Here is a 17,982-nt window from a genome sequence, read left to right as displayed (position 1 = left end):
CCTGTATTAGTAAAAAAGTCTACAATTCCTTTTCAGAATTTTGAAGAATGTGGGTATATACAGATATATACACATCTATCTATATACAGTTATAGCACAACCTGTGTTTTGGATATAGTATAGATGGTCAAACTGACAGGGGGAAAACAGCACTTTCAAGAGACCTGCACACATTTAAAAAAAAATAATTACTTAAATGTCCTTTTAGTTTCAGTATTACTAACATTAAAGTGTTAGGATGTAGGAACTTCACTTATCTTTTAAGCTTAATGATATTTATACAAATACTGCAGGTTTGAAGTATATTTTATACAGTTCAAGTTCGTTGGAACACACCTACAAATTGAACAGGAAGATTTCAGAGTAAAAGCTAGAGAAGTGTCAGGCACTGTCTTTAGTTCAACAGGTTGTTTTAGTGCATACTCCCATGAAAATACCGACTTCCCCGCAAGGCCAAGTGACACATTCTAATAAGCAACAAATTCCTATACTTTCATACTCAACAGTAAGTCTAACTCTTTTACTTAATTTTGAAATGTGTATTTAAGTTTTACTTCTATTTTTTACTATTTTGGCTATAACAAATTGTGTATGACAGTAGAATGCAGAAAAGTGTGCAAATGTGAAAGAATGTTTAATAACAAACTCAAGTTCAACCAGATTTTGTTCTTGTGCTGTATTATTTAACCTAGGTTTCCTCCAGACCTTAATTATATTTTAATGCACTAACCACAATGACCTTAAAACTCCCAAGCTTCTTTGTGAGTTTGTATGAATCACCCACATGTAAAAGAATCATCATTAAAAAAAAATTACAGGGAAAAAATACATGGAACAACTGAAGAACTCCATGAGAGTTTTACTTGAGCCAAAGCTCCACAGCCGTTATCTTCAAAATGTACCTGATGTAACTTTGATAAATAAGTAACTGGAGTATGTAATACAACCAACATACTTACCTGTGGGAAACAGCTGGAAAGCTACAGTTTGGTAACATTTCATACCCGTCTACAGTGAAAGTAGACATTTAAAGTAATTCTGCAAGAGATTGTGGATTTTTACAGACAACTTCAAACAAGAAGAATGTTCAACAGATAAAGTGTTGTTCCCTTTGAAAATTCTTTTCCAACTTAAAAAATTACACCTTTTAGCATATCTTTGGGGGAAACGTGGGAAAAGGCCAAAAGCATGCTGTCCAAATATACAGTAGCCATTTGCAAGCAGACATTGCTGCAGAAAGCTGCCATTTACAACATCCAGTTTAGGAGCAAAAGTATTTATTCTCTTTCGACTCTTAGTGTGTTTCTAATGGTGAACTCCATTTTCTTTTTAAACTGCTCATACGTCTCTGTTATTGGGAGCTCTAAGCAATTAAGAAGTCTGTTTCCAATGGGATACCTTATATGCAAAAATTTAATTGTAGGTTCAGGATCAAAACCAATGGGCGGTATAGAAGAAAAGCCTGTTGCAAAGAGCAGAATATCCTCCAGTGTCACTCTAGACTCGCCACCTGGGGGAAAAAAAAAAGTTAGGTTGTATCATTTACTGTTTATTACTCATAAACCATACCCTGCATGTTAAGTGTTAGAGTGAAAAAAAAAAAACCAACCTGAAATCAAGAAAGCCCAAATCAATACACTGAATAAATATGAAGCTATATGATCAAATAAAAATTTTAGCAAGAAAAACCCACTAGGATTAGTACTGAAAAATCTCCAGTGACTAGGAAAAAAAAAACCCCACTATTCTGCAAGAAGAAACCACTGTTTTCTATCTTTGAGACACTATCTAATAAGTTCACAGCACAGCTGAATAGAGGGAATTAAAGGATTTTTTCATACTGCTCAGGATATTGTGGAAGTTGGTTTGTGTGTGTTTTTTTTTTTTTTTTTTTTTTTTTTTTTAAAAAAAACACCACACATCTCACAAGAGTTCTAGTAATAATCTTTCAGGTATTTACCCCACTGAAGTTTGACTATAAGTGGGCAATAATTTCAGAAGCTATCATTAGTAAGGAAGAGGGGGAAGAAGGCACAATTAGGAACTGACAGTGACCTCAAAACCTTCGTTTTTATTCCACTGAACTCTAAAAACCAAACCCCATATGTGTACCAGCAGCTAAATACCCTGAACAGGGAAGAAGGGGAAAAAAAAAAAAAAAAAAGAAGATTACTTACTTTCCACATCTTGTAAATAACCCATCCAGAAATCAGCACCTTTAATTTCATTTGCATCTGATGAGGAATGGATTGTAAAGAGATCACAAATAGTTTCTGCTGAAAGTCTTTCAGGTTTGTGGCACAATACACTAGAGAACTCATCTGGATGCATTTGCATTTTCTCTAGTACACCAAGAGTTTTTATACCTTGCCTAAAACTAGGAGAGAAAAAAAAAAAAAAGAAGAGCAAGCATGCATGAGAAAGCCAGTGGCTAGCTAATTGTACTCTGCAATTTATAAAGCTGTACGACTGGACAAAGTCTCCCTATCTGCAGTCTCCAAGTCTTGTCAATAAGGTGTACATAGTCCCATTTGATTCTAATCTTGGAAAACTCATTTAATTCACATTTTAACAATCTAGAGTGGTTCTGTGGAGCTTCTAGGGCAGCTGAAAGAAATACCAGTGATATGCAGAAATCAATTTTATTTCTTGGTATGTGACTGTATAAGCATGGCTTATTTTTCTGTTTTATGTAAGAACACAGTGAATTTCCTTCTTACAAGTATCCCTCTTGAGAACACCATTTAAATCGCTTGTCCCTAGGCAAAACGACATGTCTGAGATAACCTTCACTTGGCTTCTACAGCCTGCATGGGTTCCCATGCTATTATTTCTCTATTATCTGTAGCAACTACAGATGTTTTGGGCTGCATTAGGAATTGTGGTGCCAGCAGCTCAAGGCATGTGATCCTTTCCCTCTGGCTTAGCACTGGTAAAGTCACATGTGGAGTGCTGTGTCCAGTTCTGGGCTCCCCAGTACAAAGCAGATATGGACATAGTGGAGAGCACCCAGCAGATGGCCACTAGGATGATTAAGGGACTGAAGCATAACCCTATGAGGAAAGGCTCAGAGAGCTGGAGTGTTGAGCCTGGAGAATAGAATGCTCAGGTGGAATCTTGATGTGTAGAAGTGTCTGAAGATAGTGTGCAAAGTCAGAGGCAGGCTCTTTTCAGTGGTGCCCAGTGACAGGACCAGAGGCAATGGGCACAGACTGAAATGCAGGATGTTCCATTTGAACACCAGAAAATTTTTTACTGTTAGGGTGATGAAGCACTGGCTGAAGTTGCCCAGAGAGGCTGGGGAGTCTCCATCCATGGAGATATTCAAAAGCTGTCTGGACACAGTCCTGAGCAACTGGTTCTAGGTGTCTTGGCTTGAGCACAGGGTGGTGGACAAGATGACTTCTAGAAGTCCCTTCCAGCCTACACACCTATCTGATCCTGTGATTTAACTTTTTTTTAAAGAAAAGCTCTGCAAGGTTCCAAGTTTTGTTAGTTACTGTGTACTGGATAACAACATTTCAAGCAACTCCCTTTACAATTTAACCACCATATCAGAATTAAAATTTCACTTGTTTACTCATTTGTTAGATATCACTAGGTGAATCAGTAAAATTTAGGATAAACATATTGCAAGTGTACAGGCAGTGGTGTATAACATTAACAGCTAAAGTGACTAATTTCTCACTTACTCTCAGTCCCAATACTGGGAAGCAAATACTTGCTTTACTCACTTTCATGCCTCTTAAGCCCGAGTCCAGAAAAAAGCACAAACCCACATTTTCCCATAAACGCATTAGGCTACTTACTACCTTTCACTTTTTACCTGACTAGTTTTAAAATACAATATAGATTGGTCAAAATATGCCACAGAATACCTTGACTGAAAGACCAATTACTTTCAACTTTGTTGTAAAAGTCCTAGTTTTCATAGCTCTTGGAGATTCAGTTGAGTTCAAATTTGTTGAAGGTAACACCATAAATGTGCTAAGTATAAATCCAACTATACTTGTTGAAAAAAAATTAGCACTTAATGCCTTTTACTAAGAAGATGAAAAATGCAAATTGGAAGTAAGGTCACAGACCAGTCAAACAGCCAATGGCTACAACTTTCCCAGCTATCTGAATTCATCAGTACCTCATGGAAAAACAAATGCAATGCTCACATTCCAAGTAGGCCAACTTATGCTTATCGTGCTCCTAATGGCACATTCTCCCTAGTTAGAACTCTGGAAGACTCATATTCTAAACGTATGTTTAGCAGTTCTAAACGTTAAAGATTCTATATCTGAGCAACTGTGAATTTAAAATGAACATAAGCTAGAGAAATTCTGTAGTTCAAAAGTCTTTGTCATGCTATAGTTTACAGCTGTGAATTTGCCCTCTTTAAAAGGCTGAAAAAGGAATGTGACCAAGGAGAACTGAAACTGAGTGGACATGCAGAAAAATAATTGGTCTATCAGTTTAAATAGTTAACAGCTGCTACTTAATAGACTGAAAATTATTCTCCACTTAAACTAATGAAGTGTACTGTAAGTAGCAACATGTGAAAGTTAGTTTTGGCAACATATTATTTGGTATTTCTGTGAGGAAAAAAATCCAAAAGTGTGAAAATTCAAACAAACCAAACCTTTCTAAGGGTGAAAGAATTCTCTTGATTACATGATGGATCAATAAGTCATTCACCAGCACATTCTTATCACACAAAGTTGTTACAGGTCTTAAACATCCAGCAGCAGCCAGGAATTCATAACAGTTGTGCATCGTAGACTTCAGGCTGGACAGACTATTTGCATATTTTATCTGTATTGGAAAAGAAAGGTTAAGAATTTGTTTACTACATGCACATGCATGTGTGTGTATATATATACACACACAAAAATAAGCATGATAATTTGAACCAGAGCTATGTTCAGTAAGACCTAAGACCTTCTTTATCTCCGAATATAGCCTTGAACAAGAATCTGCCTTTAAATTTAGTTTTATTTACCATTTTTATTGTTTGTGCCACATCAACATCAGCAACATCTTCCAGAGATGGCTTCACATTCTCTGGACCATAGACAAGACAGTTGAATAGAGTTTTGGAAAAGAAACCAGGAGATGGGCCATCATGAACCAGAGAAACTGCAATCATTTTACCAGCTTCAAAATAAAGGTTCTCTTTTAATGCTGCAAATGAAAAAAAAAAAAAAAAAAATTACTATATATGCATTAAAATAATTTGTGATCCTCAGCTTTTTCTAATAGAAATCTCATAATGCAATTCCTTCTTACTTTAGGGGATGCAACAAATGAGGTTTGCCATCTCCTGCTGGTTGAAATGGTAAGACTGATATTTTATACATAGGAGTACCACATTCTTTTACTCCCAACTTTTCAGTCACTATCAAGGCTTGGGAGGACATGTAACTTCTTCACTGTACCCAACGCACATTTAATTCTGGAGCATAAGAACTCAAAGAAGCTAACTTTGGAACTTTAGAGAGCATGCTATCAGACAATGTTCTAAAAATTTGAGGAAAGGAAAATAGGCAAGAGTCAGGAAGGAAGAAATTCAGTTGCAGAGAACAAATACATTAGAATTGGAACTTATTAATTATATGCTGCAATTTTTTTCTTTAGTTGTCATCAAGTTTTCCAACTAAACCAATTTTTTTTTTCCCAATAATAAATTCCCACCCTATTCCCCTTTTGGATTGAAAAAGAGAAAAATTAAAGCCCCCAATTTCTATCCATCAGGACTATAGTTGTGAACTGACAATTATACTTGCTGAAGATTTAAAAACCTTTCAAGTTACAAGCTCAATGTATTTTTGAACAAAGCATTTAATTACCTTGAAAATCAAGGGATAAATTCTTTGCAGAAGAGCCCTCAAACAATGATGAATTCTGAATGTGAAGCATTAATAACTGGAAGAAATGGTGTTTTGATGCAGAAGTATCTGTCTTTGATCTATTTTTGCAGTTTGTGAACTTGATTTCAATGGTGTTTGTAGGACTGAAGTTGCGCTGTCTGAATCCTTTCAATGCACTGTTCCAGATATTTTCTGCATTGATGTTAAGCCTTGTAGTTTTTGTATTAACTTGTAGTTTTAGTTCCTTCAGTATATTAGAAACTTTGCTTCTTTGCTTTAAGCCCCTACAAGAAAATTGCATGTATTTCCAGATGAAATCTATGACTCTTGGTTAGCAACAGTTATACAGAAAAGATCCTAAAATCTATAAAGAAAAACATGACTTTAAATATTTGGTGTAGATTCTACCAGCTTTAACTTGGTAGGGGCAAATTTTAAAGTACCTCTAAAAACTAGAAAAAAAAAAAAACAGGTAGAAATAATTACCTTGGCAGAAAATGAAGTTACTTTAATTCAGTTACACCAATAGAGTGCCAAACAATTCTCACACCATCATTCTACATTTGAACAACATTAAACAAGTGAGCAATTAAGGAGGTTACTATGCTTGCATTAGAGATGTTTTGTAACGAAACCAGAATTCATTGTCAGCTATTCACTAGTATTTCAACTATTTCACTAATCTTTGTCACTACAATCAAAAATACTTTTGACTAGAGAGAAATGTGGCTGTTCTCATTTAAACTTAAAAAAGATACTAGTCTCAATAAGACTCTTCGCTTTCTAACTTGCAACCAGCACTAGTACCTTGTCTACTAGAAGCACTAATTACCTCATCAGAATTTTTACCACATATTACAGGTAGAATTCACAAAGTACATACTTGCAACAAGGTAAAGAATTTTGTATCCTTAACTGAATATTCTGTATTAAAACACTTTATTTTGCCACTTACCATACGAACTATTCCCATGATACAAAAACAAAACCACTGAAAACTCAGGACATGTCCAATTTTAAGAAAGTAATTAGGATTCTTTTTGTCCCCCCTTTTCTGAAGGACAGCTAGCCATGCTTCCCTAAGGACAAATACACTTTTCTGTGTTTTCATCCCCTTGCTACTAGATATCTTTTTTCCTCCTCAATCTCCTCTAGCCTTTATCAAGTTACGAATTCATCTCCTGTGTACTCATTGCACTTCTCCAGTGACTATATCTACACACACAAATATATACAGTTACTATATACACACCCCTGCCCCCCAACATACTCTGTAGGAAATATGGTACAAAGCAATGTGCAAGATTACTCTTCAACATAAGAAAAATAGAAGAAAATACTTTTTCCTCAGAGACAAGTTCCTGTTTGACATCAGTGGAGACAAGGACATCGTCACACTGTTAGATGCTGGAAGCTCTACATGTGAGCAGGATGACAAGTTGTTCTGGCACATTATCTTTGGTGAACTATAAGCAAAACAGATTTTTATGAAGATAAAATTCAAGAATGCAAAAATACTCCTTATTTGAAAGTAGCAATATAATTTCCCCCTATTTCAGTACTGAATCTCATTTGTATGTTCATTTACATGAGGACTGTCAGTGCCCAAATTTAAAAAAAAAAAAAACCAGCATGTTATTACATTTTAGTTGCACCCTACATGAGATAGTAAAAACTAAAAATATATTTTACAGACTTGAAAAGTTTATTTCGTCAGAGGAAAATATTAATGTAAACATCTAGCTTATAGAAACCTATAAGCTAGGTTTCTAGCACACTGTTAACATGGAAAAATACTAATAAGCAAACTTAGTGTTAAGTTTTGCCATTTGTACACTAAAAGTTACCTCTGAATTGTCAAGATTCCTTTAACAAGGATCTAATTTATCAAACTAAAAACTGGTTTACATGCCACTGAAGGTGAATAACTAGCAAATTTATAGAGTTCACAGCTTACTCAAAACTTCATGCACTAAACTTTACTCCAACTTCATTTTATTTGCAATTTAGCGTAAGGAGTTTCTCCTACAGAATAAGCCATCGTCTCCTCATATTTAAATATCATGTTATAAACAGTTTCCACTTGGAAAAAGAAATTACACACTGGAGAAGAAAATTGCGTTGAGATGCAGGTGACTGCCGAGGGCGCTTTGGAGGTGGCTCTTCCAACAAACATGTTGTCCCATCTGTCTTTTCAGAGGTAGCCAAAGAATGCTTCTTCCGTCTGCTATAGTTCCCTGTATGATTAAATTATATTAATTTAGTGAATTTCCCAGCTGTAAAACACATTGTAATAAAATTTAAAATTAAGAAGTCATTGTCTCATCCATAACTTTACCTGATTTTGCAAAGATACTTCTGCATTCTGCACACTCCCAGTTTTGCTCCCATGACTTCATAGCTGAACAGGCCAAGTGAGTTCCACGGGAACCACAACACTGACAACGCTTTATTTCCCATTTACTAAAATGAAAAACTTACATAGTTAGAAATTAAACAGAAGAATGAGGTCAGTTAAAACAAAGAAGATTCTTCAGCAAGTGTAATCCAGACAGTACATTAACAAAGCATAATTTTACATAAGTGGTAGGACTGGATATAAGCAAGGAGAACTTTCTTCAGACAAGATGTACTCACAACTCCTGGCTACAAGAGCAAAAGAAAAAAGAGAAACTGCTACCCACAGTCCAGCACCTTGTATTGAAAGGGGCTATAAGTTAGTGTGCTCCCCTGCTTAATGTCAATAGCTAGCAGCCTTGTATTGCTAGCCAGCAACATCCTCTGTATCTTATGAGTATCCATCATTCAACTTTTCCAAATGGTAAATTCTTTAAAGCATATCCAATTATTCTTATACATTTTGAATAAGACTCTTTCTTAATGACAGTGTTTAAGTATCTCTTAGGTTTCTGTCTAGATTTCTTCAATTTTGCTTAAACGTACAATGGAACAATGTGACTGATATTAGTTCATATATTGGAAGCCCAAGGTATACACATACCACAAACGAACCAAGCAATGTTTGGTCAAAGGTGTACAAAGATAAGTTAATGTCTACAGGGAGTAACCTACCACAGTACTACAGAAACAAGTCATCAAAATAGAAGCTGACAGCTTCTTTGAGTATACCCATGCCAATGGAAGATATATGTTTCAGAAGCACACAAAGCAAGAAAGAATGAAGAAAAAGAACTTGTTAATCAAAAAACCAAACAAGTGATAGAATAAAGCCTTCTACATGGCAGGCAAGACTCTCATTATGTTAGCAGCAATATTCTAACTGCCATCTGAATGCAGAGGGCTAGCTCACAGATGAACTGATTTTTAGATTCATTTTATACAGCTAGTTGATTTTCAGCCATGTCTAGTACTTTAATGAACTTCTTGTAAAGGTATTAAGCATTCTAACAATTATTGAATTAAGCTTTGAATGAAATATATACAACATTGGTTTAGACGTGTGCTATTCTGTGTGTTACGTGGATGTACAAATTCTACTTCAGTTCTGTATCAAATGAAAACAAGGGGAAGGTGACTGATAATCAATTGGTTTGTTTTTCTTGGCTTTTATAACCTAATTAATTAACAGAAAATTAGTATTGAAATATTATGATTTAATTTTGGCACAGTGTCTTAGCTTGATATTAAAACCTGATGCTTAAAAGTATTGAAGCATTTAAATTAAAACAAAAACACCACCAAAGAACTACTCCATCCTGCTAAAGCATCATACCTATCAGGTTCATTATAGTCTCTTCCTTTCTTGCAGAGACACCTTCTAACATCACAATGTTGGTAACACTGCAGTAAGTCTTGATATGCATTCTCCTCAAGTTCCCAAGATGCATCTCTGTAAATAAGGCAGATCTGTTATTGCAAATATATTCCTGAATTGTTTCAATAGGCTACTCTTGGAAAAAAAATGGATGTAATAACCACAGGAAGATATTTCAATCATGCAATATTCCAGGCAACAACTAGACAGATGTGGAAAAAAAGTTTAGTAACAAAAATACTACAAGATACACAAATTTTCTCTTGTGTAGTTATTTTGATTGAAGTATTTGCTATTTTTCACATGCTCTCAGTGCATGTTTGCTCTGCTTCACATAATTCTGCTTCCTCTCTCACAGCAGACATGGATATTTGTTTCAGCAGTCTACTAAGTCACCACTGAAAATGGACTCCTGAAAGTAACTCAATTTTACAGGCCAGTGTGGCGAAGTTCAAATATTCTGACTCTTCTTCCTCTCCAAAATCTTGAGCTTCTGTCTCCAAAGGGAATTATTGGTAGTCCCTGAAAAGTCTGACAGTTAAAGAATAATACTTTCAACAAAGAAACATCATTCTGATCACTTTCAGTCTTCTTTTGAGCCACATCAAATAGTGGAAATTTCTGAAAAAAAGTTCAAAATTTTAGAAGCAGTTATGCTAAGCATACTCTTAGCAATCCCTTTGGAGAATATGGAAGCTGTATGGTAGAGTAATCAGTCAATTTTAATACAACCTGAACAGAAATGTAAATAATTTAAAACTTGGGCACAAAAAATACGCATCTCAGCAACCTTTATGTTAATGTGAAATTATTGTATTTTAGAATTGTTTTGATCTTTTAAATAGGTCCCTGATTGAATCATGGTACTAAAAATTAGTTTTCAGAGCTTCATGCTTTATGTTTGAGTTTACTAATTTGGCCTTTGACAATTTTTATGTCTAGCTAAAAGGAAACAGGCTACTCCTTACCAAACCATTCTAGCACTGAAGGTAGAACTGAGATTTCACATAATACATGCAGGCCTATAAAATAACTAAAAAAATGGTTTTAACACTCTATTGTAAAGTTTTTATAGAAGACTAATTATTTACAAAATTACTTACTTTTCTGGAATGTGTATGCCCATTCTCAACATTTCTTTCTGAAATTTGTCCTTGTTATTACATACTGTGCACCGAAAGAAAAACAGCCCAGCACTCAAAGCTTGATACTGTGTCAAGAAAACACAACAAAAACCCAAGTCAATTACTAGATTACTACCATCCTTAGGATGCCAGTAAACAATGCCTTAATATCTATGACACTACAGTAATGGATACTGTTTTATCATGGATGTTTAATGACATGTTGACATTAAAAACATGACACTTGACATTGAAACAAATGAAAAGCATTTTCTCTCCTTTTAAAGGACGAGAGCTCACATGCCACAATCAGATCGACAAACAAAAGCACAATCCTTTTCAGCACATAACTTCTCCAGGCCCAGAATGAGTTTACAAAAAACTTCATAACCATTTCTAGCTCTGGGCTTAGGCAAAGAAAACTGACGATGGATAAATAACATCTTTAGCATTAAGATTCTGCACATAATGGCTTGCAAGAAGGCAGTACCTAGGCTGGACTTCAGTTCGTACAAGCAAATAAAGACATGAAGTTTACAACACATGTAGAAACATGGAGGAGTGGTGGTGGAGGAACTAAAAGCATAAACCCCACAATCCCTGTAAGACTACTCTCCAAAACACAACTTTAGCATTGCCCTTCAAACCTTGTATATTTCTACACCTACTGCCTACATCAATCCTAAGCAATTTTACACAATTTTAAGCAACTGTTCTATTGTTTTTAAACGTAATAGAAATGTGATCTCTGTGGATGCAAAGCGAAAACAAAAGGAGAACCTGTTACCTGCAAGCACTCTCGATGAAACCAAGCGTTTTTACAGCAAGGACTTCTCAATACAGTGTACACTGGAAGCTGTTCAACCAAATCCAGGCATATTGTACACTGTGAAGTTCCTCTAGATTCTTTAACAGGAAACTTTTGGACTGGTTTATGCTCCCAACAGTAAGATCTAAAAACAATAAGTTAAGGTTCCTTTATCAAAAAAACGTTTTAAGAACCTTTCTCAAAATTTCAGGATAGCAAAACAAATTCCCTATTATATCTGTTTTTCATGAATAAAAGCTGTGCAACAAGCTAAAAAGGCAGACACAGACTGGCTTTAGTTGAGACAGAGTTAATTTTCTTCACAGTAGCTCATACGGTGCTGTGTTTTGAATTTATGCTGAAAACAGCATCTTAGCTATTGGAGAGCAGTGTCGACAGAGCTGAGGCCTTTCCTGCTTCTCACACCAACCCACCAGCGAGTGGGCTAAGGGTGCACAAGAAGCTGGGAAGGGACACAGCCAGGACAGCTGACTCAACTGACCAAAGGGATATCCCAGGCCATATGACATCATGCTCCACAATAAAACTGGGGGAAAGGAGGAAGAAGCCGAGACTTTCAGATTTATGGTGTTTGTCTTCCCAAGGAGCTGTAACACATGATGGAGCTCTGCTTCCCTGCAAATAGCTGCACATCTGCCTGCTGATTCGAAGCAGTGAATGAAATCCTCTCATTTTGCTCTGCACTTGCACTGTTGTGTGTTTTGTTTTGCTTTTTTTTTTCCTTTTTTTTTTTAATTTTTTTTTTTTAATTGGTAAAGCTTCCTATTAATTTTCTGTTAAACTGTCTTTACATCAACTCACAAGTTTTCTTGCTTTCACCTTTCTGATTCTCTCCCCTTCCCACTGGGGTTCCTGAGCAAGCAGCTGTGTGGTGCTCTGCTGCCTCTCAGGGTTCCACAACCACACATGTAAATGAATTATCCATCTAACAAAGCAAGTCAACAAAACAATAGGAAGAAGTGTGTTGCCAACTGATGCCCCCCAAATTACAGAGCTCGTATAACCCCTTTCTCTTAAAACTTCTTTTGGTCTAAACAATGCATTTCCTCTCCTCAGAACCTCGAGTTCTTCCTATGTTTCAATGTTACCGTGACACTAAAGGAGCAGTTTTAAGTTTGCATATTGATTCTTCAGTCTAGGTAGGATGGTAAATTTTACAATTTAGCACATTTACAAAGAAATAAAACAGCCAAGAAACGTAGCTCTAGAAGAAACTTTTCTGAAAGCGCATTATTTTCACGTATACTAGAGTTAGTACAAGTTGTTTAAGAAGTGCCTGCCAGACTTCAATTCACCCACTCTGCAAACTCAACTTCCAGTCGTCAGAATAAGGCCACTATCAAATGCACTCCAGAGTATTTTGACTACAGCCAAAATGCTGCACAGACGACAGTAAAAGAAAATGAAACATTTTTTAGACATTTGATATTAAACCCACTTCTCCTGCAGTCCATCTCTAAATAAGCAGATCTAGAAGTCTTGTGCTTTGAAATGGTATGATGGAATGGCATACAGGGTGTTTTGGCTGCAGAGAGATAGTCCACTGCTGTTTCAAAGAAGGCACAGGAGGTAGACAAACAAGAAGCCAAAGCCAACCATTTTGCAGTTTATTTCGGAGTTTAGTATTTTTTGCTCAATTTTATAAACAATTTAACTACTTACAGAAGCATTAAGTTATACCTGGAAAAGCGTTGAGAATTCAGTTTATAGGTACTAGGTATGCAATGTGACTGCCTTCATATTCTTCCAGAAGTCAGATTTTTTTTCTTAGATAAGCTAGATGCCATTTATAATTAACAGCCCACCCAGTGGCAACCCATGAAAACAAATTACCTCCTGTATAAATATAATGAATTGAAAATGCAGAAAGCAACAAAACTCCAAAGCCTACCTGAAGTCTTCCATGAACTGGAAAATACATTCCTTTTGTATCCCACAAGGAAAATGGTAACTTCTTTTGCATTTAGGAGCTACACATCCAATCGAAGCACCCTTTCTCTTACAGATATTGCATTTCTAGGAATAATTTGGTTTAGAAATAACAGAATATTAGCATCTGAAGTCCAAGTAAAGTTACAGGAATTAAATCAATAGAATTATAAACTATGTAAGACAGAAAATCAGCCAATGCATTGCTAAAACACTACAGTTTTGTCATACTTAACTCTATTTCAAAGAGTTAAGATGTATCATTATTTCAGGGACTCTTGATTATAATCTGTTTTATATGTATGTTGACTTGTGACACCTAAGCCAAAATATAATTTATTTTACCAGTACCTAGGGTTTAGTTGCATCTATAGAATTATATAATGTGAGCTTGAGGCTCAGCATACTATAATGATGAATTATGCATGTGTAATTTGTTCTTACTCATTTATCTGCAACGTAGTCAGGAAATAAAAATACTGGCAAACTTCTGCAGATTTCAGAATGCCCCCTGTGGCTTCCAGAAACTCAATATACTTTAGTGAAACATAAAATTCAGATGCTTGAATGGGCTCAGCACACTGCCCGTTGGAGACAGAAAAGAAAATAAACCCCACAGGTTATACTAAGTGAGCTGGAAATTACATTTTCAACCCTTGTAAATACCAAAGATTTCATTCTTACCAGTTTTGCAGCTCTATTTACTTCTTTCCTAATATCTGTGATTAAGAATCCATCTACACCTTCACCTTCTTCCCCTCTCTGCCAAATGCCACTTGACATCAACTATGAAAACAAAATAAATATTTTAAAACATTGGCCTACCTAGGTTTAAAATTACCTACTATGTTTGTCAGGTATGAGAGTTTAGGCTAACAAAGCTTGTGTGCAAATATTTTAATGATTAAAAAAATTATCCAAAACATCTGCATATTTTTGCCTGATATGACACGATAGGGAATAGTTATCAGCAACATGAAAATAAATATTTAATTACATCAAAGTCTCCTGGTAATACTTTAGAGTTGGATATGGTGTATTTCACCTTCCTTTTTGAAGTGTATGGGCTACTCAGATAACTGTCAAACAATTATTTTCAGCACAAAGTATCAGAGGAAGTAAAATTAAATTAGTTTAGTTAATGTGAGTGACAACTGTGCTGTGGAGACAATGAAACACAGTAGGAAGTATCTTTACTGAAGTGCAACCTAAGAGGAAAAGTAATTCACTTCAGAGGCAAGTTAAAAACAGAATCAAATAACTATGCAAGTCAGAAGATTTTGATGACAATTTAGGCTAAAGTTACTAAGGCAGTTACACCACAAACCCCAAATAACTGGTCTCACAACTCGATGCCTCCTGTACTCTTTACAATCTCATTTTATAGTTCTCATTTAATAATTTCAACACAGCATCATCTTCTAACCACAGTTTTATCAGTATTTCAGTTGATTAAATGTACAATTTAATGCCAAAATCAATAAAGAATATTTTTTCTAGATGCAAGACATTTGGCAAAGAAATATGAGACTGTATCACTAACTGGCTGTGGGACTGATTTGCAGAGCAGGATGGCATGTTTTGCTAAGTTTGGACAATCGGCGCAGCTGAGGTTTTTCTTGTAAGCCTGAGAAAATTCACAAAAGTATCTATCAAATAGCAAATGTTTATAGGTAGTGAATTCTGCTGACAGTTGGCCAGGACAAGTTTGTAAACATCGGCAAAGCTTTCTCATAACAACCTTGTGAACTCTGCAAAGCTGGCAGAGCGCGTGGACAGTGTACGGACAATAACTGTTATCCAATCAGTAACTCGGCTTAGGTGTGTGAACAGGCTTGTTAACCTATGGGGCTTGGGGGCTGTCTCTTGTCTACTAGAAAAGGCTGTAAAACTTTGCAATAAACAGATTCTATGGCAGACGCCTTGGAGTGCTTCTTCTGTCTCCGGAGCCCCTTCCCAACAACTGGCCGCCTCCTAGAAAACCTCTTTTGTTATCTAATATTTGCTGTATTTAGTGTAAAATTATAGGGGTTTGTTTTTAAAAAGAAGCAGGGATCAAAAACTTAAAAGATGACTGCAGGAAGCTCAAAGTAAAATATCTTACACGTCAAACTGCTCAGCATTGCAAGCATGTTTACTAGCTGTTCTGCTCCATCAGGAAAGGACTTCTTCCTATCACTTCATATGGCCTTATGGACAAGACAAAATTATCTTGAATAGACCTAAATTTTCATTCCAGCTGCTTCCGTTATTTAACAAAAAAACCCTATGTTTATGTAACTTCAGAAAACCTAGTCTTTATAGGATTTAATACATCCAACCTATTAAGCCTTCTGCAATCAACAAGCTTTGAAGAACTGGTTGAGGAAACAAACCCCCCAAATTGTTCCACATATCCTTGAGACTGTTTTCTTTAACTTGAGAATAAATTTCAGACAATATATTAACAAACAAAAAACTATTTTTTTTTATAAAGCAGTCACTTTTTTTAAGAGACCTGAGAACACTTAATGTCTGAAAGGTAGTTTAAGTATACATTTAAGAAAATTAATCTTGAAAAATTACAAGTGTGATAACAAAAGATACTCAACTGTAGTGTGTATCTACAGCTTTGTTGAAATCATAAGCTTCTACTAAGTAGAGATACTGTAGCTTTATATGATCAGGAAGGTACCTATTAGTAAACTGGAAAGTAGGACTACTTAAGTTGTACAGTGTCCTACATAATGTCAAAGAATAACTCAAACCCAAACAAGAACAAATGAGAAATGAGGAAAAAGACGACAATTTTCTCTACTTTTTCCATGAGGAGCAGAATTTTCGCATTCTAAATTTTGAAACTATGCTTATTTACTTTTTTTACTTTAGTTTTATAGTTAAGACAGGGAAGCTCCAAGATCAATACCACATACTTACCAAACAGTAATAATGAACAGTGAGATTGTATTCCACATAGGTCCTTTTTTCTCCATATTTTTCAGGGCAGTCATCTGTCCGTCCACAGAGAACACAGTCTAAAATATAGAATGTTTATAATTACAACAAATGTACTGGAATGACTATGGACCAGCTGTAATGCAGTAACTTTCATCTCTTTTAATCACATGCATCTTGCAGTAGATTACATCTCTCTCCTTAATGTTGAAAACCATAGTAAATACAGAAGAGGGATTCTTCCTTCTCTGGTTCCTAAGAAGAGGACACCTCACCAGTTCCACCTGGCTGCTGCCTCAGGACAGGACTATCACCAAGCTAAATTCACAAACTGACTGTGCCCTCCAACCAAAACGTTCTTCTCAAAACACCCAGAGGTAATTACCAAATGGCCAACAGCGTCCTGATGGGTGTGAAATGTCATCTGTGTTGTACACAAAGGCACCACCATATTAGAACCCATGAAGCAATGTAGCTGTTTCTTTGTGTACGTACGTGATGACCTTTGTGAAAGGTATCCTGCCTGTGTTAAGCCAAACGCTACCAGTGCTTTTACAATGCACACTAGCTTTAAAACATTCAAGAATTTGAGACAACACTGAAGTTGACTAAAATCTTGAGGATTTCCCCATTTCTGCAGTTCCTAGCCCACTAACATACTTCCACAGACATTTAAACTCTAATCCTCAGTAGATATACAAGATACACTTTCAATATCCTAGCATCAGGAACAGTCCTAGTAGCAATGAGAACAGAGGTACTGCTTCAGCCTAAGAAAGTCTGGAATGATCCACCTCAAACACAGCTGTGTGTGATTTGGCAGCTGAATTCCCAAGATTACCTTCTTAAAATATCTGCAGAAAAGACTATTTTCTAATATTCCAGTTACAGCAAACAAAATCAAGGAAGTTTACAAGCTGTTTCATTCCCTGAGACAAGTGGTTCCACGACAACTTGATTACTGAAAATCCACCTAATCTTCATTCTAGCCTAAAGGCCTTTGAGCCCAAATAATGCAAGTTATAATTGATGTTACGTATCCAGATTAAAGATTTCAGTAGCTATTTAACAAAAAAAACTTACATGGACTTTGGCTATGAAAATTATTGGTTTTGCTCATCCTGAGTTCTTCTGGCTGTCATGAAAAAGAAATAAGATGTTAAACTACATGTAATGTATCAATCATGATGATTATATACCTTTTCTACATTTTATTTTACACTAAAAAAAACACCAAACTCAGTGAAGTAAAAATGGGATCAAGCACAAAAAGAAATTCAGCTGTTACTGCGAGAGACAGGAGTTTGGAAAGCAGGATACAAATGTTCAGTAAAAGTATTCCCAGAGCAATGAAACCTGTAGCAACTTTTAACTATTTCCCCAAACCATGAAACGTGTTATTTTCGAAAGAGAAAAAGAAGTCCAATGCAATAGCTTGTTATGGACAGCTGTACAGAAGCGTCTGTAGTTTTAAATATAAAAAATAATGATCCAAGGAGAATCAAGGAAGTGGCAGTGGATCCTGCTCAAATA

The 17,982-nt window shown here is 35.7% G+C and overlaps 1 protein-coding gene across 1 annotated transcript; it reads right to left on the bottom strand.

The window, feature by feature from the left end:
* Positions 1 to 1,260: 1,260 nt before the first annotated feature.
* On the bottom strand, positions 1,261 to 17,569 carry G2E3 (G2/M-phase specific E3 ubiquitin protein ligase). The gene is made up of 15 exons (XM_008937498.1): positions 17,533 to 17,569; positions 16,432 to 16,529; positions 14,200 to 14,301; positions 13,478 to 13,602; positions 11,545 to 11,710; positions 10,737 to 10,843; positions 9,592 to 9,708; positions 8,197 to 8,321; positions 7,963 to 8,095; positions 7,199 to 7,324; positions 5,838 to 6,142; positions 4,991 to 5,172; positions 4,631 to 4,803; positions 2,178 to 2,377; positions 1,261 to 1,510 (listed from the first exon to the last, which is right to left on the bottom strand). The coding sequence occupies exons 1-15, from the start codon at positions 17,567 to 17,569 to the stop codon at positions 1,278 to 1,280; spliced, it is 2,229 nt and encodes a 742-aa protein (XP_008935746.1). The 3' UTR covers positions 1,261 to 1,277.
* Between the last annotated feature and the right edge of the window lie 413 nt (positions 17,570 to 17,982).

The sequence above is a fragment of the Merops nubicus genome, unplaced genomic scaffold (assembly GCF_000691845.1).
Source record: "Merops nubicus isolate BGI_N331 unplaced genomic scaffold, ASM69184v1 scaffold16113, whole genome shotgun sequence".
NCBI classification, from domain to species: Eukaryota; Metazoa; Chordata; class Aves; order Coraciiformes; family Meropidae; genus Merops; species Merops nubicus.
Note: the sequence above shows the minus strand (reverse complement) of the source record. Positions and strands in the feature narration are given on the sequence as shown.

Coding starts and splice junctions, on each gene's coding strand:
- G2E3 (XM_008937498.1), bottom strand. CDS start 17,569: ATGAGCAAAACCAATAATTTTCATAGCCAAAGTCCAT. Junction 14,302..16,431: donor CTGTTCATTATTACTGTTTG/GTAAGTATGTGG, acceptor TTGTTTTCATAG/TTGATGTCAAGTGGCATTTG. Junction 1,511..2,177: donor TTATTTACAAGATGTGGAAA/GTAAGTAATCTT, acceptor TTTTTCCCCCAG/GTGGCGAGTCTAGAGTGACA.